We start from the raw sequence: 25,634 nt of genomic DNA on the forward strand, positions 1-25,634 counted from the left end.
GTGTGTGTGTGTGTGTGTGTGTGTGTGTGTGTGTGTGTGTGTGTGTGTGTGTGTGTGTGTGTGTGTGTGTGTGTGTGTGTGTGTGTGCGCGCGCACGCGCACGCAGTATATACATATATGAATACAACCTCAGTGTAGTAAAGGTGCATGTGTATAGTTTTGTAAATATGTAAATCTGTTTATATTGGCTTACATGAAGTAATTTAAGGAATGCAAAAATCAAATTTAGATTTTAATTTATAATTGGTGGCAATCGAGAGTGTTATTTAAAAAGTTTAAATATTGAAAAGATTTATGTATGATGCTAAGTAGCTCTTCGTAACCGTGATGGTATTCACCAACATGTCCGAATATATTCTCTAGAAGTGAGGCGGTGCGACACCTGAGCTCAGTAGGCAGCAGTCACCGCACTAGTCTACAAAAGCTGTTTTGTTTTTTTCTTGGGTGGCACAGGAGATTTTTGATCTTGTCATTTGAATTGTACTGCAAGATCTATAATCTGCCTGAGACAATATTTTCTCACACAAGAATAAATGCTGTTTGAAACAACTGCGTGTGTGTGTGTGTCATCTAATCGCGTTTCACCTGCTCAGCTCAGTACATGGTGTTACCTGAGTTCACGTCTTTTTGGTCAAGAGCGACTAGAAGTATTAGAAGTGAGATTACATGAATGTTTTAAGTGAACGTGGCTTTCTGAGAGTCCCACATCACTACAAGCTCTTCCACAGTTCTGGAAAATATTTCAAGGTCTTCGCCTGACAAAAGCCTTGAAGATCCAGTGTTTGTATGCTGCTTTAGTGCTGCACCTGTACCCAACTGGGGTTAGACGTGCACACTTTGCTTCACCCACACTGACATACTAAATATACTTAAACAATACACATCCCAACCGGTCACCTGCTCGACCCATTTCTGTGAGAGACAGCGAGTGCGACTACTGACAGTGGCAAGCGTCAGTCGGGTGTCACAACAGTGGCAAACGAGCGGCACTCGTTCTGCACCCGTCAAGAAGCTGCCGGAGCGACATTTCTAGTCAGTGAGGTGCCACAGTCCTGACACCTGACTGACGCTTGCCACAGACTAGCCACTGCGGTGCCAGTGCCACAAGGAGGCTCTTGGCCTTGCTGATTTCTAACGCCAAGAAACTCACTGCAAGTTCCTGAATGTGTTGTTACAGTAGGTCACTGAATGAGATAAAACTATATTTACCAAGTGTCTACGTTGTATTAGTCACACGTCAAAGCTTGTACTCTAAACATATCTTGAAACTCATCTCAGTTAACCACTGGTATTAACACTTTGTTGACCGTTAAAAGGCAAATACTAGGTCATACCGTTTTGGGTAATTACTGTAACACAGGGTCAGATGAGGCCTTCAGGTCTCATCAAGCCCCTGAAGTTGAACACAGCAGAATGACACAAAGACATCATGGTTTTGGTAATGCTTGATTTTATGGGTCCCTTATTTCCTAATAGCGTTCTTGATGTTTTCAGGAAAAGAACTCTGTAATATGGTACAGATTATAGTACAATCACTTCTCAGAAATCAAAGTAAATACTCACATTACTCATTTGCTGTTGGAAACTTTATTCTTCATATTTGTTGAACTGAATGCTCGCCTTTAAATACTTTTCCCATAATTGCATCTCACCTGCCATGCCAAAAAAAAAAACTCAAGTTATGCAAGCAATTAACTGGCAGTCTACCAACTGCCTGTTTTTCCTTTAATAACAATGAGTACCAAATTAAGTCCAAGAAACTCAGGAAAACATTTCAGAAATGCCAGACCCAGAAAATCAAGCATTTCTTTCTGTAAAGTTAATTTGTAAATTATAAATGAAGCTCATTCACATCAACATCTCTAAACTAATCAGAACAAGTGTAGATTTGTGCAACCTGGGATTTATTTCATAATACTATAGACATACTCAAGACTTTAATTGACAGGAAATTCCTCAAAGGACACAAGGATGAGGCTACCGTTTATAGACAATCATTACAAAACTATTATCCAAAAGGATGAGTCGCCTGAAGTGATTACATCAAGTGTCGACTGATCAACCTACGAGAAGTACCTGCAGATAAAGACTGCGTGAGCTCAGTGGCGTCTTCTTAGCTTCACTAGATGACAATGAAAGCACGAACAACGACGCTCATGTAAAGTGATCAGGTGAACCAGGCTGCGATGTCCGACTTGTTTTCTGCACATAATGTAACATGAATGAAACCTGACCATTTGAATGTGATGGCGAATCATCAGCGGGATATGAAACGACACGTTTTCAAGTTCCGTCACAGGGATGTGCCACCACGTATGAGGCATGGCGGCCCAGCCCTGCTCTGGCAGTTCCAGTTTGTTGTTATTCCAGTTCACGTTGAGCCCAAATTCTTTGCATATTCTGTTTTGTAACACACTTGATCTATCTAAGAAAATCAAAGAACTAGTCTGAGAAAGGTAGTTTAAGTTCATTTCACTCCTCATCTTAACTTACTGCCGTGAATAGTTATAGCATAGGAATGAACTGTCTGTGTGATACATTCACTGTCCGCGAGGACATTTTCCTTCTTGTTACAGTAATAAAATAATATAAAAACATACAATTAAATATCATTGCAATTATTTTCTACCACAGTTCGATTTTAAAAACGTACTGACGCTGTTTTTTTGTCCTGATTGTTTCTGATGGAAAGCAGTGATCCAATGACATGCTTTCTAGTTAAGGTAAAGGAATACTACGAGCTTGAAAGGGTTCATTCCTTCTTAAATAGTGTAAAACTTGTGTAGTGTTGTAGAGATTCCAGTAGTCGATGTCTGTCAAGTCAAAAGGGGTGTTCAAAAATATCTTGGAACCAGTGTACAAACTATTGAGTGAGGCCGAGCACCAGGAGAGTCCTATAGAAGAGATAAGAAGCCGTTCTCCGTGGAGTCTTGCTGGTCAGATTTCCCGCCTCGAGAGCTCTTGCTGGGGTTCGGGGTGGTTGAATACTTTTGGGGGTATCTGATGAACAGACGGTCCTCCTCCTTTTTAATCCACCGTAGAAGCTTAGTGATAGCGGTGATAGCGCAGGCCTTCGTCACCAGAGGACTGAAGCAGGTGTACAGCTCAAACTTACTCGTGACCTACAGCAGAGAGGAACAGAGAGGTCTTATTTTAGCAAACTGAAACAATCAGGCAGTGTGCACATTTTTATTAGTAGTATTGTTTGTCATTTTGGGAAATACTCTTATTTGCTTTTTTTCTTCTTCTGAGAGTTAGAGGAGAAGATCGGTACTCTAAAATCTGTTTGTTTAACATGAAGCTACAGACACCTAACCCTCTGTGTGGGTCCTCTGCTGTGGCTCCAGGGCTGCACACCTGATTGGAGAGTAATCAGCGTCATGGGACACACCTGGGCCCAGTGTGCCCCATGGAGAAAAGCCTGAGCAGCAGAAATCCTTGGGTTGCAGATCTCCCTGACTGCAATAGTGCGTTGTGGTGGCGTTTGGTTTCTGTGCCTTGTTTTTACAGTACAGTATTCATGCAGGACATTTCCACTCATCCACTCCCTTTACAGATTCCCCCCATCCAATCGTTTGACATGTTTTTACTTCTGCTCTGTCCAAAAGGTAAAAAGATCCACATACCTGCACTGCTAAAGCTCACTAATTGCAATGAATAAATGCCATGACAGTATTCAGAACCAGTTGTATAGGGTGACAGTGATCATGTGTCTACATACCCAGGCTAGCAGAGTTTCCCTCTCAGCGACGTGGTAGATGAGCTTGAGGGGTCTTGAGGTGCTGTGGATGCGGCTGTGCATATAACGATAAAGGTCCAGCAGCCTCATCTTTTCCTCTTCACTGCTGTATGGGGCCTCCATCTCTGGGCTGCATGCAACAACACATTGTACAGGTTACAGACAGGAAAGGCATACAAAGTTCCCACATAAAACAAAGATAAGAGTGGTATACAAAAACACAAGGGCTATGGTGTACTGATGACACAAAGACGCACGGCCTAACAAAACGTTAGTCTTTTTGTAACTTTATTCTGAGCCATGTAAATAATATTATTTAACATGTAGGGCTGTGATTATTTGTACGATTTCACTTTCAAGGTTTCGATTGGCGGCTGGTGTATGCCTTTAGTTCAGCTCATTGAGAGATAAGTGGAGTGAATTGCCAGGATTATTGGAAGGCAATTTGAATTTCTTATCATTTTTATTTCTCTGTGCGCTTGTAACGGGAAGCTCATTTAAAAACCCACTGTGTTCTGACCAGGGCACTTTGATTTTTAAACACTAACCACACTAAGCTGTATTTTCCTAATAGAGTAAATGGGCTTTCATGCTTTCTCTTATACAAGGTATTTACACTTCTTGAGACTAAGAACATGTTATCTCTCAGACACATTTATAAAAACAAAAAGAGGTATTACACATGACAAGTATCACTGTCTTACTTGCCTACATGCAGTGCAATTTGTGTTATGTTTTACAAAAGCACAAATTGAATGACTTTTCTCCTTTTTTTAAACATAAAGCACCAGGTTAGGCTAAAATGTCCCTGCTGTAGTTGCACAGAGAATAACAGACACACACAAACACACACCTGGTGAACTGCGTTAGCTGGCGGTAGTTGTCTGGCACATCAAAGGGCTTGTACATGAAGTGTCTGAGGTCTGAGACGCCCACCTGGCTCACGCTGTACGACTGGACTTTGGCAATGAGGCTCAGGGAGTTCTGAGCCGTCATGGTCTCCTCTATCTTCCTCTTGCACTCGGCCACGGCGTAGAACGCCTCCTTGTCTGTCGAGAGCAGCAGCAAGCAAACAGTGCATTCTGGAGGGTCCAGGTAAGAAATGTATGCATAAAAGTAACAGTCAGGATTAAACAGGGGGAGGCAGATGGGAGTCCATATCTCCCCGGCCTGAAAGGCAGAGGAAGCGCCGATCAGGTTGAGCAGGAGGTGGACGTCAGCGGGCTCCAGCCTGGCGTCCTCGATGACCGTCTTTTCTTGGACGATGGTGAGCAGCTGGTTGTTGGCAATGAGGATGGAGAAAACCAGATTGGGGGTGATTGCTTTCAGCAGGATCTGGCTGAGAGAGTCCCTGAGAGAGGAGGCTAAGGGCAAGCAGTGTACTGCTGCAAGCAGGAAACTGGGGTCAGAATCCACCAGGTCGAGAAGACCGTCCAGGATCTTCTCTGAGCCCGCCAGGAGTCTCCTCAGGTCGTAGTTTTTCTTGTGTTCAAAGATTCGGGAGATGCTGGCCTGGGTGAGCATGCTGATGATCTGGTAGTACACATAGAGGAGCTCTCCACGGAGCTGCTGCTCAGTCTGACGACTATTGGAGACACACACCAGCACTAGGGGCCCTTTCTGTAAAAACACCACGGTGTGCTCCGCTGATGGAAGGAAGAAAAGACATCAGAAAACATTAAGGATAATACTGGAAGTAACGTTGAATGGTCTACTAACAATGCCCCTAGTGATCAACAGCTCTGCACTCAAAAATATTGGACTTTTTGTCAGTTGGTAATAACTAATGCGGCCACATTCACTGGCTGCTCCTACACATTACACAATCCTCTGTGAAATGTCGTCACTTGCTCTCATTTATGCAATTACATTTACAATAATGTTACAAAAGTTATGTGGGGGAAAACAAATCCCAAGAATGCTCTCACCTGAATAGACGGAGCGGATGATATTATCTCCACTTTGAACGAAGGAAACCAGCGCCATCATGACTCCCATTGTAGATGAAAGAGCCTCTTCGCTGCCATATCGGGAGTAGATGGGTTTGCCTGCTTCACTTAACACAAAAACATGCTTCCTGTGCTGCCGCCAGCTTTCAGCCGTCACATCCTCGTCACGATGAGACATAAAAGCAGGAGATTCCTGGATGCCGGCCTCCAACAAGGGAGATGACCTTCCCTTCACACCTATTCCTTGCTCCTCCAGCTTGGCCTTAGCAAGCATTGCAGCGACAAACTCCCCAGAGTCGCTGCGGTCATTGTCAGTGGTGGCATCCTCGGTTCCTTCGTCAAGCGTCTGGGAAGACGCATTGTTCTGACACTCAGAGATTTCTGCCTCCTCAGTCTCTAGCTTTGTTACCTGGTTAGATTGTGGCTCTGCGTCCACACCTTTCTCCTCTGACAGGATTGGATTTGAAGGCTCCTGTTTGTCAACAGTGGTACTGTTGTTTCTCTCCACCGGATGAGGAAACATGTGATTCCCCAAGAGGGAGAGAGAAGTCGCCAAGGTGTCAGCTGAAATTATAACAAAAATGTAATTATGACATGAATGATAAATAGTAAGATGTAAGCTAATTAAGAGGTTTAATGAAAGATTAAATCATTTACCAGGTGGATTGCTCTCACAGGGTGGATCACAAATCTTCACTCCCTGTGCCTCTCCTTCTTGATGATCGACTCTCTCCATGATAACATCCCAGTCTCTACAGATTAAAAAACACACACCTCAACCAAACAATTCAGAATAATCAGCTGTATACCCAATGTGCTTCGGTGGTCGAAGTTGAACCTTGCATGCATCACATTATCATATGAATAGGAGCACTCATACTGGACCAGTGGTCACGTCACATGAGTACAAGAGAAAACTGGTTACAGAGAATTACAACTCCAAGATACCAGACTCTGGAATTTAACACTGATTACAACCTCCAGCAGTCTGGCTCATGTTATACTGCAGACAAACGACAGTCGCCTGGACGCAGAGACGAAAGACCGCCAGAACTAACGTTTCTAATAGCTTAACTTACTTGTAAAGCTAATGTGGGCTTCTCTGCTAACTTGCTCACGTTAAGAAAGCCTACTTTTTTTTACTCTGATAAATATTTGACTGTGAATTCCGATGCAACTCAGTAAATGCCGGCTGTAGTTACACGGCTAACATTGACTGCTAGCAAGCGACACACACAGATCAATTTCATGGCCTCGACTTATCAGTGAGCTTTGCAAGCAATCGTGGTCAGCTAAAATTAGACAGATAAAGACAAAGAACAACACTTACGATTTTGTACCGTCGAAACGTAGGGTTGTACATCTAATTCACCACATTAACTTTCGTCAGCAGCCCGGCAGCAAACAAGCTGTCAAGAATGAGAAGCAGAAAACAAATTTTCCTCTTACGACAGCAGACATACGGAATCTCTACTGACAAGCTAAACTGACCAATCAGTCTACTCGGTGGTACTGACAGCCTAAACTGACCAATCACTCTACTCGGTGGCACCGGCTAGCCCCGCCTCCTCATGTCACATTCCAGATAGCGATGTAACATTTGAGCTGGATAACCTAATATATAAAGTGTTTTCGGATCTTTCAACGATTTGAAATAAACGTGTACGGACTGTATCGCTTTCAACAATACAACTATAAAACAGGGATGGCTACATGCCTTTTCAGGGAAGACATTAGGGGATGTTTTTGATATGACAGCTAACGTAGCCAGCAGCTAATTAGCCACATTCATACGCTGCTCATAGTGTTCCATAAGGAAATCTTAAATGTCTGCTGGGTTGACCACGGAGATCCGAGTGTCTGCTGAGCTAACCGCAGTGAAATCTTAGGAAGAAAGACTATACGTTATTTTACCTCTTCTCCTGAAGCGTGTTGGATCTGTAGTGTTATTTTTGTCGTCTGACATAAGTGCCCTGTGTGTCCGTTGAGATAAAATGTTTGCTTTAGGCCACACTGACGTTTAAATACGATATTTTCAGGCCAGTTGAAGGTTTAAACTTCTCTCCGGACCGTTCATTCCTGGTAGACAGTATTGTAAATATTATAAAATACTACTGGAGATCCAACCCTTGGGCACATAAGTAATTTAGTGTAGACATAATAAGATGTGCAGTTTAGCTAAAGAAGAAATATAAGACAACACTATTTCTTTGAAGGATGTTGTTTACCGGTGCGGGGCGGCTCTACGTAACCTACGTCATTTCCGATTCCTCAACCCTCGCCATACAAACATCGTAACGGTAAAGATGACGATGTTGTTCTCATTTCTGGATGTCGTACGCTAACGTTACATAGGCAAAGCGATGTTCTTACAGTTATCCATCGGATGAGGAGTTTACCATACTGATTTCACGTAACTTAAGCCGAATAGCCGGGCACTATGGCGGAACCGTGGGATTTTGAGTTTTTGTCCCGCATCGGTGACAGCTGCCTGTCGTTCCTATCCGAATTTGTTGACGACTGGCTCGCCAACGATATGAGAGTTTCCATATTTAAAATATTACTCGGCTGGTTAATTTTAAGTCTGGTCGCAATTCACTTTGCATGGAAAATCTACGGGAATACAGTCAACGATATGTATTATCGACAAGGTGAGTTTTCTTCGACCGTATCTCTACATCAACTTGCTAAGCTAAACTAGTGCTAGTCACGTTGGCCTCATCTCTGTTGGTGTTCATGTTCAGGGACTGGACAGAACGGAGGCACACCTGACACAGCACCCCACCTGAGTGGATGGTAGGTTTCTGATCGTCCGTGTCGCTTGAAACAGGTAGATTATCCTCCTCACACAGTCTGGTGCAAAGCTGGTTTTAGGATCTTTGCCTAGCATTTCTTCTGATTGAGTGAGCATCCAATGGATCCAGTGTAATTATGTTCTGTCAACTGAAGCCGCAGCATGTATTGCCAACATATCACTGATGGTGGTGGGGTAAAAAAGCGTATACTAGCGTTGTGGATGTTTTGTCACACTTAAATTCTATTACAGTTACTGCTTTTTAAAATAGTTTTGTTAGTAATGACATTGTGTTCTTGCAGGGAAAGCAAAGCAGGAGATGCCCCGAAGACTCATCGAGATTAACAGGACAATGGTGTTGGACTTTTGACTTTATCCAAGTGAGAGCCTGACTCTAGTGATGAGACAGTTCGCTGATAATAAGGCTTCTTCAGTGCATTCATGGACGCACTCTCCGGCAAATGCATAGAAAAACATCTGTTATGCAAACCAGCTGTGTGACACTGATCCACTGTATCAACCACATAGTGCTGTGAGATATTTATTTTGGCTTGTCAACATTGGAAGAAGAACCTTACTCTGAATACTTAAATTGATCTGCTTGTATATTTATACACCGTTCTACAAATGTTGATGGGTTTGTGTGTAAATTAAGGGTGCTGTGATCATAGCGGAGTAAGCAGACATAACATTTTCCATTCTGACTGTGAGCAAAATACTTGATCTGAATGATGTATGGAAGGAACAATAGACTGTATGCTTCAAGTCTGTTGGAATACAGAGCCACAAAAAGCAGGTTTACATCTTCAATGATTTTTGCATGACATGTTAACCACCGGGTTTCTCATAACATGCAAGGAGCATTGTGTGAGCTTAATGGATAGATATATTGGGCCTGATTTGAGTGTTCACCCTCTCTGGCCCTTGGATTTTTTTCTAGCTTTTCTCACAGTGAAGTTTTGTGTTGAAGTGAAAACAAATCCCTACGAATTTGATCAAAATTAGGTTTAAATAAACCTACACTAGCAAATTCACCCTGTTTATGACACACTTGAAGAGCACACTTTGAATGAAAATCACCTGTGTGTAATCAAGGTGTGACAGATGATGGAACAATATCTATCGGAAAACTATCAGCTGGTTAATCTTGGCAAAAACTACACCATGAAAACAAAGCAACATCCTTAGGAAATCTGTAACAAAGTAAAAATTAGGAAAATGATACAAAATAATTGCACGGCATATTAATGAGGGAGGCACTGTGGTGCAGTTAGCACTGTCACTGTTGTTGTTGAGAGTACAAACATTTGTCTCACTTTACATCTACAGGGGGGAAAACTTGCATGAGATCTGAGCTGTAGCACAAATTACCAGTAACCCACCATGAAGCTGTGCAGCAGGACCTAGTGGCTTTTGATGATGGGGGGTAAAAGCTGGAGGAAAAGCTGCTACATTAAGCAAGAAAACTAAGCTAAAAATGGCTTTAGAATAACAATTGAAATGTCCTGTGGTGGTTAATTCAGTGTCCACACCTCAGGCTGTTCATCCTGTCAGTCAAAGGTGCTTGAGCAGTTTTGCAAAGAATGGGGGGGAGGATGCAATATTGAGATTTGCAAAGCTAAAACCAACCTCTACATATTGGGTAGATTCAAAGCTGTAATTTCTGCTAAAGGTGCCTTTTTACTTGGGGGTTAATCATTTTTACATATTTGTGCTCTTCAATTTGTTTCATTTTGATACTAGTTTTTCTGTTAATGTGTCGAAAGCGTAGTTAATAGTCAAATAAAATCAAAAATAATAAAATATGAATAAGTCAAAGGGGCATTGAATTATTATGAATTGTATCTGACAAGTTACAACAATTATAATGGCAAAGACAAGTTAGTAGTACAAGACAATGTACTAGTGTGCATTTACTGAAATGTTCTGATATACATAGTCCTGAAATAAACCACAAAATCGGAGACCAGCAGCAAAGATAATACATGTTTTGTGTAAATAGCTTGATTGATATTAAATTTGCTGTGTTTGAAACTACTGATGTTTTCAATGCCTCTAATTGCAAGTGCTGGTTTGTAAAAATATTTTTCAGTGATTTAGAAAAGATTATCAGTAAAATCACTATTTCTAAACTTTTAAAGCTGATAACAATACTTGACTTTTTTTTTTTATTATTCCGCTCCTATCTTTTCTTTGTGGTTGTTAGAATTTAATGTAACAATACCAGTCGTGCTTCCAAATAGATAGTCGAAGAAAAAAACAGGTACTACAAAACCAAGTCAAATAGACCCATTAATGCATTTATTTATCCAGATCTGCTGGACCAAGATCATTTTATTTTATATGTATTTTATATGTTAATGGGAATGGGTGGAATGAGTAGCATGTGCACATCCATCACATTGGTGCAGGTTAGGCCAGGTAGAAGTAAGCGCTGCCCAGCAGAAAGACGGGTAAAAAAAGTGTAAGAATCATTGTTGGTAAGGAAGTTGTCGACATCCAGCCCCTGTGCTTGTGCCTCTTCATATAACCCCCCATCAGTGATGGCCCCTGCTGCCTCAGTGGGTCCATCCTGACCATCGGTTCCACCACTGAGGAACACGGGACCATTAGGCGGAAGCTTCAGGTCTCTCAGCTCCAGTCCCACTCGCAGAGCCAGCTCCTGGTTTCGACCACCTCGACCCTTGCCCGTCAGCGCCACGGTGGGCTCACCTCCAGCTAACAGACACGTGGAACCCCATCCTTCCGTACGCCCTTCACCTAAGACCTGCATGGTGCGGCAGAGGTCCCAGCTCTCCACGCCTACTTCAGGCCCCAGCCTCAGCAGCTCAGCCGCAATCTCTGGAGGAGGTTCCTCTCGAGAACAGGCAAAGCGAGCCAGGAGGCCGTATAGTCGGGAGACTGACCTCACATCGCCACACACTCCCGGTGCCAGCACGACAGGGCGGAAACCTAACTCCCGAGCATGGCGACCTGCCCATTTGAGGGCAACGCTGTTGGAGCCAATCACAGTATTGAGAACACGTCCTGATGTATTAGATTCCCCTTTATTCTCCCTCCACTTCGGCATTGGTTTTCCAAGAACTTCCTTTACTGAGGCTGGTATGCAGTTCAGCAGCTTATAACGTTCAAGGACTGACAAAACTTCTTCAGGCCACACCTCACTCCACACGGTGGGGCCACTGGCTATCAAGTCCAGGGGGTCCCCAATTACATCGGACAATATCAGTGAAACCACCTGTGAAGGAGTGATTTGAGGGGTGATATTCAAAATACAATGCTGGAATGAGTTCCTCACTGCAATAAAAAGCCAATTAAGGAAAAGTATGTTACCTGGGCTGGGTGAGCACAATGCGCAAGGCCTCCACCCTTTAAAACAGAAAGGGCCCGTCGGAAAGTGTTCAGCTCCTGAATAGTGGCACCAGCACCTGCAAGTTTGCGGGTCACATCCTGTTTCTCTTGCAGTGAGACTGGTGGGATGGGGGCAGGTAAGAGCGCAGAGCCTCCACCTAAACACAGGTTCATCACCTTGTATTAGAGATTTACATTGAAAAAGGTATGAAGAGAAACAAAAGAAGATTCTTACCTGAAATCAGTACAAGTAGCAGGTCTTTCTCCGTCAGTTCACTGGCTAACTGCTTGATCCCTTCAGCTGCCTTCTGGGCATCAATGTCAGGCAAGTTGTATTTAGCTCCCTCCATCACTCTGATGCGACTGTTTTCTTTTAACAAGAGATGACTGTGATGGAAGTGAGAAATGTTATTATGCTGCTTAATCTTATTTTTGTATAATACTTTAAGTTGTTTACGTACTTTTTTCCATGCTGCTGTAATGTCTGCTGAATCCCATGTGGCACGCTTATTACTCCTTTCACCAAATGATCCCCCATAATCCTCTCTGCCTCAGCAGCCATTCCTAGTACAGCTTTTCCAAAGCCAACCAAGTGCAGGTTGTGCTCGAGCGTGAATTTATGACCACTGATAATGACCGAGTCCTCTTTGCGCTCTATACTCTGCCGGACCACCGTGTCTGGCTGCACAGCTTCCACCGCGGCTGCAAACACCTTGCGTGCACGCGAGTCCATTGACATTTTGCACAACATAGGTTTTCTCCTGCTCACGTGGACCAGAAAAGGCTGAGGTCGAAACAGGGAAAGAACACGGGCCATGGACAGTTCAGTGGGTCTGAGCCGAAATTGCCTGAGAAATTAAAAAGTCATAGTTTATACAGACAGTTTCCACACGAACATGTTCTTTAAAAAAAAAAAAAAAAAAAAGACCACATTGAATACAACCATGGTGTAGTGAATACTGTAGTAAAACTATATCACAGTGAGGTAATTGCAAAACTTGAATTACTAGCACGATGCATTGAAGATTAAAATGCCAGTGACATTTGCAGCATTGTAATAAATAAAAATTTCTGTGGCCAGGAAATCAATACTTACACTGTAACACTGTATTATACTTCCGGTTAATAAGCTGTACAGTCCTCGCGACTGATTGGTAGCTCTGATCTTGCCCGGTTAAATCTAAAGACTTAAGAAGTACACTAGTGTGTGATGCTGTTGTATTCCTATTCTACTCACTTAATGAATAATGTGTCCATGTGTTGCTTGTTAGCTCACTTGTAAAGGCTAAAAACTAAGTGCTCAGACTATTGCCTACCTTTTGTGTTTAAAACAACCAAAACCGTACATAGACGATAGCTGTTATATCTTATGACGTAGCCTACCTGTGAAGGTTGCAAATGGAATATAAAGCCTGTGGGTTCCTGTGGAAGCCTGTTCTATGCCCTCCAGCTCAGCAGTAAGGCAGTGTAGCAGAAATCTGACCAGAGACTGGAGTTGTGTACCCTGTGTGTAATGATTGACTTGAATGCTCCACAGGACACATCCAACCACTGATCACTGATTACACCGCTGTGCATTTGTCCGTTGTTTTGTTTTTTTCCCCGGACTGGGGGAACAAAAAAAAAAGAGTAGTAACCTATCTGACAGACTTTGGAGCTATTCGTGCTTCAGCACAGTTCAAAGGGTACAAAACCAAAAACTACTTTACATTGAAGTCATGTGCACACTGGTTGCAAGTCCTGTTTTCTCTGAGTTGTGAAGACACCTGCGTTCATAACGTTTGAAAAGGCATGTAGTGTGCACTGTTTGTTTGTGAGAGCTGAAAGTCGCCTTTTTGCTCCTTTGTAGAAATAGCAGGTAGACAAGCAAATTCAATTTGATGTAAAATGTTGGTACTGACCCAATGGGACTTCAGGTCATACAGTGTTGGAAAGTTGGTATTTTTATGCTTATTCAGTGAAGAACAACAGAACAAAAGATAAGTGTGACATGTCATCACATAGAACAGATTATTTTGAGGATGAAGAATAAAAACTGTTTTGTAAATTATCAGATCAGCACAGCTCCTAAGAAATAGCACATTGGTGTTTTAACACTTGTTAAATTACTTTAATAATTAGAGAGTCACTTAACATTTACTTCTATTTTATTGTGCTACACATGTATGTCTATGTGAGTAATAATGTTAAAAGGTCAAAATGGCTGCCAAAGTTTAATCGAACGTTCCCCCGAAGTGATTCTATTTAAAACCGTTGAGACGTTCCAAGCTTTGTTTCCATGAGCTCGAATTTGCACATTACCATGGTCACCGTCGATCTTTTGCACAATTCGAGCAAATGTCCGCACGCTTGACCTCTCATACAGGCTGTTGACAACATTATACAAGTGATTTTTAATAGCAGAGCGGTGGCTGCTGACGTATGATGGGAAAGATAAATTGTCTAGCAGATGATATGATAGTGAGATAATATTTCAGAATTTATATTTGCCGAGTGTGTGTGCAAAATGCATATACGACTCTGTTTTTTTGCATGTCCCTCGATATACTTACGCAGAATAACAGCTGAGTGTCTCCTCTTCTGTAGACCACCTCCTTGAGACGAAGCTGCAGAAGTTTATTAAATTTATTTATTTTATCCACGACTCTCCCCTGTGAGCTCCGGAATCCAACCAGACAATAACTTGTGTGTACAGGATAAAAGTATCACATTTTGTGACTTCAGGGATCCGTATGTTTTTGTTAATTCCTTAATGTCGTTTATGACATCGGGCCCACTTGTTCAACTATCGCGATAACTGCTATTTCCGACCAACGCGCATGTCAAACGATGAGTTGCGCGTCACCGCGGTCGAGGAGGCGGGGCTTGATTTTCCCTCCCTCCCCCCTCTCCCGTGGATCAGAAGTATCGCAGGCGGGCTTTCGTCGCTGTTTTTGAATTATACTTCTTTAAAAACAACTGCTGGCACAATTGTAGTTCATATACGTGAATCTGAATTAAGTGACATTTGTAATCTGATTTAAAGTAGAACGAGGGCCTGCTTCCCCTCAGACAGACAGGCCACCATGAAGCTCACGGACAATGTGCTGCGGAGCTTCAGAGTAGCTAAGGTGTTCCGGGAAAACTCAGACAAAATTAACTGTTTCGATTTCAGTTCAAACGGGGAATCAATTATTTCCAGCAGCGACGACGATTCCTTAGTCCTGTACGACTGCACAGAGGGAAAGTAAGAGCGGGTTTTGTTCATTTTGCTCTGTTGTTTTTGACGTTAGCTAGTTGCTATGCTAGCTAGCGAGGCCTGCTGCACTGCGCTCAGGAATGAATGAGATGTAACGTGCCTGTATGTGCGTGCAGTTTGAAAACAACTGCAAAAATCACTGTTTCTATTGTCTTACGTTATACGGTAGTAAGTAATGGTCATATGTAACGTTGTTAATGTAATGGTAACGTTAGTCATCGCAGGTAGAAGTAGATCGCAATCAGTTAAAGTCACGTGAGTTGTACTTGAGTTACAATCAAATAGGCTCGTAACTGTTGTGTTTGAGTTCTTAAATAAACCTCTCAGTGCTGGATATCTGGGCTTAGCTCGTCAATATCAATACGTTTGAGTAATATGTCAACATAAATAGTAATGAGGTAACGTTAATGCGCAGAGAAAAGCCAACCATTTTGATATTACACTAATATTAAAGTTAAAACTGTTGCTGGTTGTAACTTCTTGAATGTGAACATTTGCTGCTTTTTCTCTTTTTTTTATGCAACTGTAAATTGAATATCTTAGTGTTTGGGGTGAGCAAACCCAGCAATTTAAAATGTGTAGTTTTTATTTTTTTTCTGACATTTAGTAAACCAAGTAAATAATAGATTATTAAGGAAACGATTAGCCTTATTGAAATGTATCTGTGCAATGAGGCTGTAACTCAGATGTGTTAACTTTAGTTGTGACATGGCAAGTAATCATAACAAGGCAATTAATATCATCCAATGATTTAAATGCATATTCTTTTTTTCCCTCTCTCACGTCATATGATTTGTGGCAGACCTAAGAGGACTCTCTACAGCAAGAAGTATGGAGTGGATCTGATCCGGTACACACACGCTGCAAACACGGTGGTCTACAGTTCCAACAAAATCGATGGTATGTTGAGGCACAGATACTTTTTTATGTAGCTTTTTTGTTTGGTGGCATAGCATGAATACGTTTGTTTGTGTGTCTAATATGATACTGTTGATAGAATTAGGAACTCGTCAACGAATCAAATATCACAATGTTTTTGTTTTTACTAAAATCATAATGTGATATCTGATATGCGTGGTCGTTGATAATGGGTACAGGGCCAAACAAGTAGAGATGTTGTTGTGCATTTCACTTGGCTAGAGCTGTCGTATACACCCAGAGAAGTGAATCGCTTCACTGTAACGCAGGAGGAGACCACATTTAAATGATGTCACAATATGTAGGATTGTCTAAATTGTAAACACGATCTCGTCTTGACTTGTTAGTTCTCTCTACATTATGAGCTGTAGGGTACAGTGTGGTGGACTGTTGACGTACACGACCCCTGTGCACCGCTGCTGGATTGCGGGGCACACTGCTCACTTTGGTCTGAGGTAGTTGTTTGTACAGTTTGAGGGTCTGTGATTCTGCCCCATACAGGAGCTAACTGTACAATTGACTGCCTTGCCCACGGTCGAGTCACCTCATCACAACTGCCTGTCATCAAATTTGTGTTTGGATGCCGGCTTGTTTCTTGCTGCTGGTCAGGTTTCATGTCTGACACGGTAATGCCGTTTATGTGTTATTTTTCTTAAAGATACTATCAGATACCTTTCTCTTCATGACAACAAATACATCCGCTACTTTCCTGGCCATAACAAAAGGTGAGAACTGCATTTCTGCTGGTCTGTGTGAACCTTGATTTGATGTTGTGTTGAGTTGGAAGTTCCTCGGTTCTCATGTTTTCCTCTTTTTATTTGTGTGTAACCAGAGTTACATCTCTCTCCATGTCTCCTGTGGACGACATGTTTATTTCTGGCTCATCAGATAAAACGATCAGACTTTGGGATTTGCGGTCACCTAACTGTCAGGTGAGTCTGTTTTTTGTAATTTGGGTGAGAAGCCACTGTTGTTGCACTAATATGTAATATGAAATTGTAAAAAAAAAAAAAAAAGCAGATTTTGACCGTTTCTTGTCATCTGTCATTAGGGTTTGATGCACCTGCAGGGGAAGCCAGTGTGCTCCTTTGATCCAGAGGGTTTAATCTTTGCTGCAGGAATAAATTCAGAGATGGTTAAACTTTATGATCTGCGGTCGTTTGACAAGGTGAGTTTGATAGGAAAAGTAAAATTTGATAGCTTTAATTTAATGGGAGCAAGATACTCACGACGCCTCTTATCAACAGGGTCCTTTCGCCACCTTCAAGCTTCAGTACGACCGGACGTGCGAGTGGACAGGACTCAAGTTTAGCAATGACGGAAAACTCATTCTTCTTTCTACAAATGGCGGAGCCCTTCGTGTCTTAGATGCTTTTAAGGGTGCTGTGCTGCATTCCTTTGGGGTAAGAGATGACAACAAAGACAGACGTCACATCTAAATCACACAGTTAGGACAGTGCGTCAGTGAAAATGACAAATGTTTGGAGAACCCTGACTCGGTTAAATCCCACCGGTTCAATGACGCATTACAACGGTGACGCTATTGATTGAGTTGACATTAATGTTTTTTTGTTTTTTCTCTCTTGCCGTACTAATGTGCCCAAAATCCTTGCTCATGGCTGCTGTTTTTAACCCACAGGGCTACAACAACAGTAAATGTGTAAACCTGGAGGCGTCATTCACTCCGGATTCACAGTTTGTTATGATCGGTGAGTTTCTCAGTGTTGGAAATGGATTCATTTATTATTTCATGGAAGGATCTTATTTTAATGATTTTATCACAATCATTAAAAGCCCCAAGTGATTGTATTTTTAATTCTAACAAAGTAATGTTGTCATGAAACGTTTGTTTTGTCCGTATATGCGTCAGGCTCTGAGGACGGAAAGATCCACGTGTGGAATGCAGAGAACGGCATGAAGGTGGCGTTATTAGACGGGAAGCACACGGGACCGATAAGCTGCCTGCAGTTCAACCCCAAGTTCATGACGTTTGCAAGTGCCTGCTCCAACATGGTGAGTGTGGACAAGAAGCGTTGCTCGAGTAGATTCCTTCATGATTCCTTTTGAAGCTGCATTAAGTAGTTAAACACAAGGGGTCTCGAGTCTTTTGTATCTTAGGGCTCACTTTTGATTGTTAAAACATTCTGAGGACCAGCTTCCAGAATACATGAGAGAGAAAAACAAAAGAATGACAGAAAACATTGCTCCTTTCAGCTGTAATGGCAAAAAATACATATTGTGCTTCACTGCCGGACGATGTGAATCTAAAATGAAGGGTTTATTCAGGGTCATATTTCCTCACCACACACTTATCACGTCTCACTTTTTTTTTTTTTTTTTTAAAGATCCATTTTGTGTCGCTGCATGCTTGTCTCCTCGTGATGATGTGTTGTGATTAGCGTGGCGGTATTCAAACGTAGCTGGTCAACAAAATTATGTATTACTATGCTTTTTTTTTTTATTGAGCACATTTAGATATAAAAATAAGCTTTGTAAATGACCTAAGAATATATTTTAAATTGAATCTAACCCTTTGGCAGTACATCCGCGTCCAACTAGGTGGTGCTGTGAGACGCATCAATAGTGGTTTAAGTTGTTATGAGAATTAAGTGTTCATAACATGTTGCTGTGATGTCACTGAACGGAGCATTTCACAGTAACGATCTTCTTCGTCACATTATTACACTTTTATTATTGTATTTTTCAGTAACACTCTTGGTGCCCACAGTGAGGAGCATCTGAAACTGTGCACACGGGACACAACTCTGAGTGAATGTGAGCTTTTCATGTCATTCAGCTCAGCTTTCAATTATTTCCCCGCTGTCAGCAAACAGGAAAAGAGATTTAGAGATTCTTATATCTAAATGTGCGCAGGACAACGTGAAAGTAAATTTGATTACTTAGATACTTCAAGTGTGAAACGTCGCCTCTGTGGAGCACACAAAAGCGCCAGCAGTTACAAAATGGTTCAAATGTGACGAAACATTTTGAATGCTTTCTTGTTTTTCAGGCGTTCTGGCTCCCGACCATCGATGACTGACGACAACACAATGCAGGCGAAGCTTCTGTTGGAGGCCAAAGTGAGCAGCTGGGTGTAAATTTCACAGGAAGCGTTACTATTAAATTCTAATTGTAAATAAGTAGTGTGCAGAAATAGATCATTTGTCTATTGTTCTTTTTTTTACATTTCTATTTAACATTAAATTGTCTCTTGGTAAGACGTTGGTTTTGTCAATTTATTATTGTGTTGTGATGTGTGTACATGTGTGTTACACAAGTCATATTTATCTGATTCAACCACTGATTCTTTTAATGAATGAATCCAAACCTACTTATTCTTGTCCTGAGTCATCGGTTTAGAAAGTCAGTTTAAAATGGCCAAAGCCTTGAGATGATATAGTGAACTTTATATTGCATCCTTACTCAATTCATCACATTTATATAAACACCTTTTGAAAGGAAATATGAATAGGTCACAACTCTAAACACATTTGCAGTTTTTGATCCAGTTCATATGACCTTTTTTTTTTTAAACATCTTGCTTATGAGTTTAGGTTTTCAGTGTAATATTCATTTAATGTTTGATTTCCAGTTACAGTTATTTAAAGCAGGAGTGAGTACGTGTCAGTTGTAAGTTTGTGGATCTGAGGTTTTGGAAAACATCCGGGTGATTTGTGACGGCAAAAACATCTTACACAATCTGTTGACCGTCACGGTGGTCATGTGTAAATTGAGGTCAACAAAGTTTGAGGAGTTGGGTAAACTTTCCAAAAAAAACAACACTCTCTTTGTTTTTTTTCCCCACCTCAGCCCAAATCATTGATCTGTGATTCATAAACGGCAGGATATTGGTGATTTTGCTCACATGATAAAACAGTCCAATTCTGAGTGTTAACAGTAAAACAATACTTCAGTGGGGTGTCTCCCCCAGAAATCTATCATCCGACCAAAAGCTATTTTACGACAGTACATCCTACTTGAATTGTTCTTGGCTCAGAAATTGGTAATTAGGTTTGCAGGTCTCCAGCTCCTGCTGTGTTGTGTTGGGGGGTGTCACAGCCCAGTGCTGGGCAGTCAGTCATTGAGAGCTAAATTTGGGAGCGAGGCGATCAGGTTCCCCGTCTGCGTGCACATGATACTGTCCTAGTTACTTGAGCGATGCCCCTTCTCACACTGTCGCACTCTCAACGAGTCCAGACACATTCAGCGATCCTGTTCTTCAGCAGTTAGAACTGAACTTAGTCACGTCAACTGAAGTGAAGGAAGGTTTTCTTATCAACAGGCTCCTCTGGTTGGACTTTGGTGTCTCTTGACTGGACTGAATATTTGGGCCTAGTGCGGTGGAGCTCCTGTCCTGTCTGTTTCGTCGTCTTCTGTCTTTTGACGAGCCTGCTGCAGTGCTTGGCGGGAGGAAGAGACTGCTGACCCGCCATGTTTCTCGCACTAGTGGTGACGCAGGAGCTGAGGGACCTCCTGGCCAGGGCAAGAGGTGGAGCGGTGCGCCTCATCAAGGTGCGCATCCAAGACGGTGAGTGACCCAGGACGGAGCAGTCCAACATGGGGATGAGTTAGGTCTCGGGTTGTAAGATGTAAATCATCCTTGATATTAGTTCTGTGTTTCGGTGTGTTGTAAAGCACTTATTTGATTTATAGCATCCATAGATTGCTTTGAGTCTGAGAAAAATAAAAACATCTTGCACAATCTGTTGGGTAACTCTGCAGAACAAATCACTGTCATCTGCGAAAACAAGTTCTTTATGCATTTGCTACGCCAACACTTTTGGGTTATGGCCCCTTTAAATGTCTACTTGTGACCACTAATCGCACGTTGTGGTCTTTGTTAGCATGAAGTGTGAACAGTTCAGTCAAGTAGCGTTTCTACCTTTTTTACTTTCTTTCTTCTGTTTCATTTCAAGGCTTTTTAGAGGTGAACGTATTCAGTGTTGTAAAAAAAATAAGCAAAGAAATCATGAAAAATATAGCTTTGTGTCGGATATATATGAAAATAGTTTGACTTTATTCATTCATCATTTGTTGACCCCTCAGATTTTTCCAGGTTCGACACCACTACTTTATGATTTATTCTATACCTAAAGCATAGCTGTAGTGGCTTCCAGTGGCTCAAAAAGTTTTCAAACCAGTCATGTCCCTTTTCCATGAGCTGTAAACTCTTTGTCTTTAAACCATAGGTGGTTTCCAACCTGGGGTTCGGGACCCTCACAAGGGGCCGTGAGATTAAATAAGTGGTCATAAAATGATTATAGAAAAATATAAAAATACAAAATTTCTAATCTTCGCTTTTTTTTCTTGTAAAAATAAAGTTATATTTTGTTTTACCTCTAAAATATATTCTCATGAACTTAAAATAATCACTGCAGTTTACGTTTGTGCCTCTCATGTTACCTTCACATTTAAGTCACAGCGCTGTCACTTTTTGTGAAAATAATGTACTGGTTATCTTCGAAATTAACAAACATGTTGTTTAACTCTTCTAACTATCTTGTTGAAATATATTCCATTTATTGCACCATATAAATGATTTTTAAGCCGCTTGTTGCGACCAAGAAAATTCAATGTGACATAAACTAATACAACTGATTGGACAAGTTCTCACATTTAGTTTCACATGTTAGAAATTGAGCAAGAACGTGTCATTTCCAGCCAACATCTTTGTTTGGGTTTTACAAAAAGTGTTATCGTGCAGGAAGCACAATATTTTTTTTATCCAGTTCGAAGATTCTTTAAAAGATTGTGGTAAAACCATAAGAACTATTTTTTTGGGGGAAAAAGATGCTTGGCTTTGTGACTTGAGTGTCATGGCAAAACACGAGAAGTGTAAAGGAAAATAGTTGCATAATCGTAGCCACGGTGCAAAAAATATAAAAAAAATGTAACGATGTTTTCCACAAGACAGTCATGTCGAAACGTTGGTAGATTATGAAATATATTTTGCACCGTGGCTACGATTGTGCGACTATTTTCCTTTTACTCTTGTGCCGTCACGGTGGTCAGCACCTCTCCAACACTCTCTCTCTCATCCTGAAAACACGAGAGCACAAACTGTGGCTTAATTGAAAACCAATTCAGAATTCTCATATTGTTTTCATGCGAGTAAGAATTGCGCGGATGCGTCACTAATGGGCGTGTCTTCATATTGAGGGATCACAAACCAATAACAAAGTTGCTAAACCACTGCTATGGACTTTATGTAACATCTAGGAAAAGAGGATTGTGGTCAGTGTGTCAGCTGAGCGGTGAAAAATGGTCAGTGAGGCAATAGGTCTCTAGGTAGCAGATTATGAAGGTGGACTGATATGTTCACGAGGTGTTTATATCTTGTTTTGGTATCTGACACTCTTAATCTGCTTCGTGACAGATGCATTCTGGGGCTATCTTTGTGAGCTGTGTCTCTCATATCAAATATTTAGTCTCATATTTGAAGTATTGATGTCAACAGAGATAAGCTTGGTGCGACAGAGACGTGCCGTCATAAAGCAGAAAGACTTGTCAGGCCTGTTTCACTTCCTTGCTGCAGCACTGTGATCTTTCCAGGCGTCGCTTGGCTATTTTGGGCGAAGTGTGACGTGACTTGGTCGCTTGCTGCTGCCCAGTGACACTCATGTTCGTTTCAATGTCAAAAGAGAAACAAGATCATTCTGGTCGATTTCATCACCGCTGGCTTTGGTATGCCAGCCGGTTTCCTCTCACCAAACTGACCCCCGATAGCTTGTGATTTTATTTTATTGTTTTAAACATGAAGGAAAAAGGGAAACATAAAGTGAGTCGTTTCCATACAGTCTAATACTAATACAGACCTATAAAAATAGGGCCTGAGAGAGAATGGCTGATGGAAAGTATGTGTGCGTGCAGAGCTGGAATGTGTTGTGGCTCAGAATAGCAACAAGCCCCAAGAGATGGTCAGGAAATCCCCCTGCACCCCACAAGGACATAAGACTTTAGTGTATGTTTTGTGATTTCCAAGCTCACAGAGTTTTGATTTTCTTGTTTGGTTTTGTCGATTTCATTGAGAGATTTAACCTCATCCTGTCAAGGCAGTCAGAAATCAATCAGAAGGTGGTCTTTGCCTTCTTTTACCACAGCACATGGAGCAAACAGGGAGGTTGTCAGTCGGACTTCATGTGCTCACACGAGAAGTGGTGCCGAAACAAACAGTCAATCAATTAGTCTGTCGCAAAATATTTTCATAATCAGCCAAAAGTGTCAAACTTTTTCAGGTTCTAACGGCTCTTTTCTCTGTTCTGTAAACACTATTTACAGACATTTATCTATTAATGGATCAAATAATCTGCACTTTAATCAATAATGAACATCATTTTTAGTTGCACCTGTAGTTGACCCAAAAACAGAGTAAAGGTTGATAAAACTGTTTTAGGCAACACCTTATTTTGATAGTCTGCCTACAAACAGTTTATCAACCTGTTTAGCAAAGGCTGAGTTCAAGTTACTATGAGAATATGTAGGTATGTTCATGAATTGTCACATGCACTCTACAGATAATCTCTTACACCACTTCAACTAATAAGCTATTGAAATGTTACAAATACTATATATACTAAAGGGTGTGCTGTATATAGGGGGTAAGGTATGTGATGCGTGCTGGTCTGATTTTCAGAGCAGCTGGTGCTGGGGGCCTATAGAGAGCCAGAAAAGAGCTGGGACCAGGATTATGATCACTTCCTGCTTCCTCTCCTGGACGACCAGGAGCCCTGCTACATCCTTTACCGCCTCGACTCCCAGAATGCACAGGGCTACGAGTGGATCTTCATATCGTGGTCTCCTGATCAGTCTCCGGTGAGTCGTACCACATGTTCTTCATTCAGCACCACATAGTAAAGCTACACACACACACACACATTGCTGTTGGTAATGAGAGCCTCAAATGTAACATTAACATTTTAAGTAAATACTTACAACTATTTTATTTTGCACTTCCAAACAGAATCAAAAAATCCTGCACTCTGTTGATCACATTTCCTCACTTTGTTAAGAACATATTGGTCCTCAGACAAAATTCATACAGGCAAAAAGCATCAGTACCATATGTGTGTTTAAACATATCCAAGGGAAAAACTACCAACCGTTACCAGCAGCACCTCCAAAGATCCATACAAATGAATGAGGGCCTCTGATTATAAACACAACTGCACCGGCATCATCCGGTTGTAAGCAGTAACAATATGTTTATCATACAATAGGAAATGTGAATGTCAAGGGATGGATATGTATCCTGCACAGAAAGAATCCTGAGAACATTGTATTTGGCCTGCTAAAAAGATCAAAAGAAGCTGAGTTTAAGAATAGGGTTATGATGATGTCATCAGGGCTACTGGAAGAACATTGGTGGAGTGCCCCTTTAAAAGCAGTCTTGTTTTTAGCTTGGTGACAAAGTCAAACTTATCTGTTCGATTGTCAAAGTGATTACAACGGATAGAATATAACTAAATGCATTTACTCAAGTATTGTATTTTGAGGTACTTGGATACTTCTACTACATTATGGAAGCACATTTTGTACTTTTTACTACATTTATTTGATAGCTTTCATTACTAGTTACTTAATTATCAATTATTACTAGATTATTAATAAAATATAAAGTAATAAAGAGCAGCTCCATCTTTACCAGCTTCAACATTCAAGTGATGGATACTTTAGTGCAACCCTAACTAAGAACCAGTGATATCATTATGAAATGGGTCTTTCTGCATAAAAATGACTTCATCTTTTCTTATTTAATGCTAAAACTTTTGTAATTTTCATTGAGCAAGAATTTGACGGCAGGACTTTTACTTGTAACTGAGTAATTCTTTCAGATTGCTTTCAGGTTTTCAGACTTCCTCCATCGCTGGCTCTTACTTAGCAATGTAGCAATTCAGTCTTGAATTCGATCTTACCTAAAAACGGTTTCCACCTGACAGCAACATAAATACAAACAGTTCATATATTTCCCACTCTGTTGGCTGCAGGTAAAACAAAAGATGTTGTATGCAGCCACCCGGGCCACAGTGAAGAAAGAGTTTGGCGGTGGCCATTTGAAGTACGAGATGTTCGGCACAGCTGAGGTCAGAAATATTTAAATTCATTATAATTTACAGTGACAGATGTGATGACGTGTTTCAGAGGTGTTTGTCCTGTTCTGCCTGTAAAGGGACTTTTGTTTTGCTTGAAACACTAGGAGGACATCTGTTTGCTGGGCTACGAGCATCATGTGTCATCCTGCTCAGGTCCTGCCCCGCTCACGTTAGCCGAGCAGGAGCTCCAGAGGATCAAAATCTCAGAGGTGAGAGGTCAACGTGCCCTCAGCAGTGCTGTCATCGTTGGATGCGCCACGCTCTGCTTGTGTCTGTAATATAACTTCCTTTGTTTGAAATGTAACGTTTTGTCGTGGTTTCCTTTTCAGGGCCGAGTTAAACAGGTATGTTGGTGCACTATTTACAGATTTACAGATTTCAGAGGTTGAATGGGGAACTACATCATTTCTGAAAATACATTTGTACTACAGTGTGGAAAATGTAAAGCTATATTATCCCATGAAACACTTTCTGGATCTTCCTTAGAGGCTTGAATATATAGTCAAGACTGTGTGTGTGTGTGTGTGTGTGTGTGTGTGTGTGTGTGTGTGTGTGT

General features: G+C 41.4%; 5 protein-coding genes across 9 annotated transcripts in view; 3 read left to right on the forward strand and 2 right to left on the reverse strand.

Annotated features, from left to right (window-relative positions):
* Positions 1–1,589: 1,589 nt before the first annotated feature.
* On the reverse strand, positions 1,590–7,767 carry mon1bb (MON1 secretory trafficking family member Bb). 2 transcript variants are annotated; one of them, XM_031843789.1, is made up of 7 exons: positions 7,603–7,767; positions 7,019–7,097; positions 6,346–6,440; positions 5,668–6,252; positions 4,593–5,385; positions 3,722–3,869; positions 1,590–3,122 (listed from the first exon to the last, which is right to left on the reverse strand). In XM_031843789.1, exons 3-7 carry the CDS (start codon positions 6,422–6,424, stop codon positions 2,895–2,897), a joined length of 1,833 nt encoding a protein of 610 aa, XP_031699649.1. In that variant the 5' UTR covers positions 6,425–6,440; positions 7,019–7,097; positions 7,603–7,767; the 3' UTR covers positions 1,590–2,894. The 2 variants fall into 2 exon arrangements, with proteins under 2 accessions (XP_031699649.1, XP_031699641.1); XM_031843781.1 differs by having other exon boundaries at positions 7,019–7,767.
* Positions 7,503–10,520, forward strand: tcta (T cell leukemia translocation altered). Its single transcript, XM_031843862.1, has 3 exons — positions 7,503–8,339; positions 8,433–8,484; positions 8,785–10,520. The coding sequence occupies exons 1-3, from the start codon at positions 8,129–8,131 to the stop codon at positions 8,825–8,827; spliced, it is 306 nt and encodes a 101-aa protein (XP_031699722.1). The 5' UTR covers positions 7,503–8,128; the 3' UTR covers positions 8,828–10,520.
* Positions 10,521–10,611: 91 nt separating this feature from the next.
* On the forward strand, positions 10,612–19,207 carry wdr82 (WD repeat domain 82). Of its 2 annotated transcripts, XM_031843851.1 has the most exons (9): positions 10,612–15,059; positions 15,874–15,971; positions 16,648–16,714; positions 16,822–16,921; positions 17,041–17,157; positions 17,237–17,392; positions 17,629–17,698; positions 17,860–18,002; positions 19,000–19,207. In XM_031843851.1, exons 1-9 carry the CDS (start codon positions 14,899–14,901, stop codon positions 19,027–19,029), a joined length of 942 nt encoding a protein of 313 aa, XP_031699711.1. In that variant the 5' UTR covers positions 10,612–14,898; the 3' UTR covers positions 19,030–19,207. The 2 variants fall into 2 exon arrangements, with proteins under 2 accessions (XP_031699711.1, XP_031699703.1); XM_031843843.1 differs by lacking the exon at positions 19,000–19,207 and having other exon boundaries at positions 17,860–18,992.
* glyctk (glycerate kinase) lies at positions 10,769–14,629 on the reverse strand. 3 transcript variants are annotated; one of them, XM_031843807.1, is made up of 5 exons: positions 14,386–14,629; positions 12,295–12,681; positions 12,069–12,220; positions 11,816–11,991; positions 10,769–11,720 (listed from the first exon to the last, which is right to left on the reverse strand). In XM_031843807.1, exons 2-5 carry the CDS (start codon positions 12,648–12,650, stop codon positions 10,833–10,835), a joined length of 1,572 nt encoding a protein of 523 aa, XP_031699667.1. In that variant the 5' UTR covers positions 12,651–12,681; positions 14,386–14,629; the 3' UTR covers positions 10,769–10,832. The 3 variants fall into 3 exon arrangements, with proteins under 3 accessions (XP_031699667.1, XP_031699677.1, XP_031699660.1); XM_031843817.1 differs by having other exon boundaries at positions 13,217–14,629; XM_031843800.1 differs by having other exon boundaries at positions 12,295–14,629.
* Positions 19,019–25,634, forward strand: part of twf2 (twinfilin actin binding protein 2) — a 10,058-nt gene continuing 3,442 nt past the window's right edge. Inside the window, exons 1-6 of the mRNA XM_031843831.1 lie at positions 19,019–19,069; positions 20,272–20,517; positions 23,623–23,801; positions 24,974–25,069; positions 25,183–25,287; positions 25,408–25,422. Coding sequence (XP_031699691.1) covers positions 20,421–20,517; positions 23,623–23,801; positions 24,974–25,069; positions 25,183–25,287; positions 25,408–25,422 — 492 coding nt within the window. The 5' untranslated portion in view covers positions 19,019–19,069; positions 20,272–20,420. The remainder of the gene's footprint in view (positions 19,070–20,271; positions 20,518–23,622; positions 23,802–24,973; positions 25,070–25,182; positions 25,288–25,407; positions 25,423–25,634) is intronic.

Source organism: Anarrhichthys ocellatus, unplaced genomic scaffold, assembly GCF_004355925.1.
Source record: "Anarrhichthys ocellatus isolate YVR2014 unplaced genomic scaffold, GSC_Weel_1.0 scaffold1, whole genome shotgun sequence".
NCBI lineage: Eukaryota > Metazoa > Chordata > Actinopteri > Perciformes > Anarhichadidae > Anarrhichthys > Anarrhichthys ocellatus.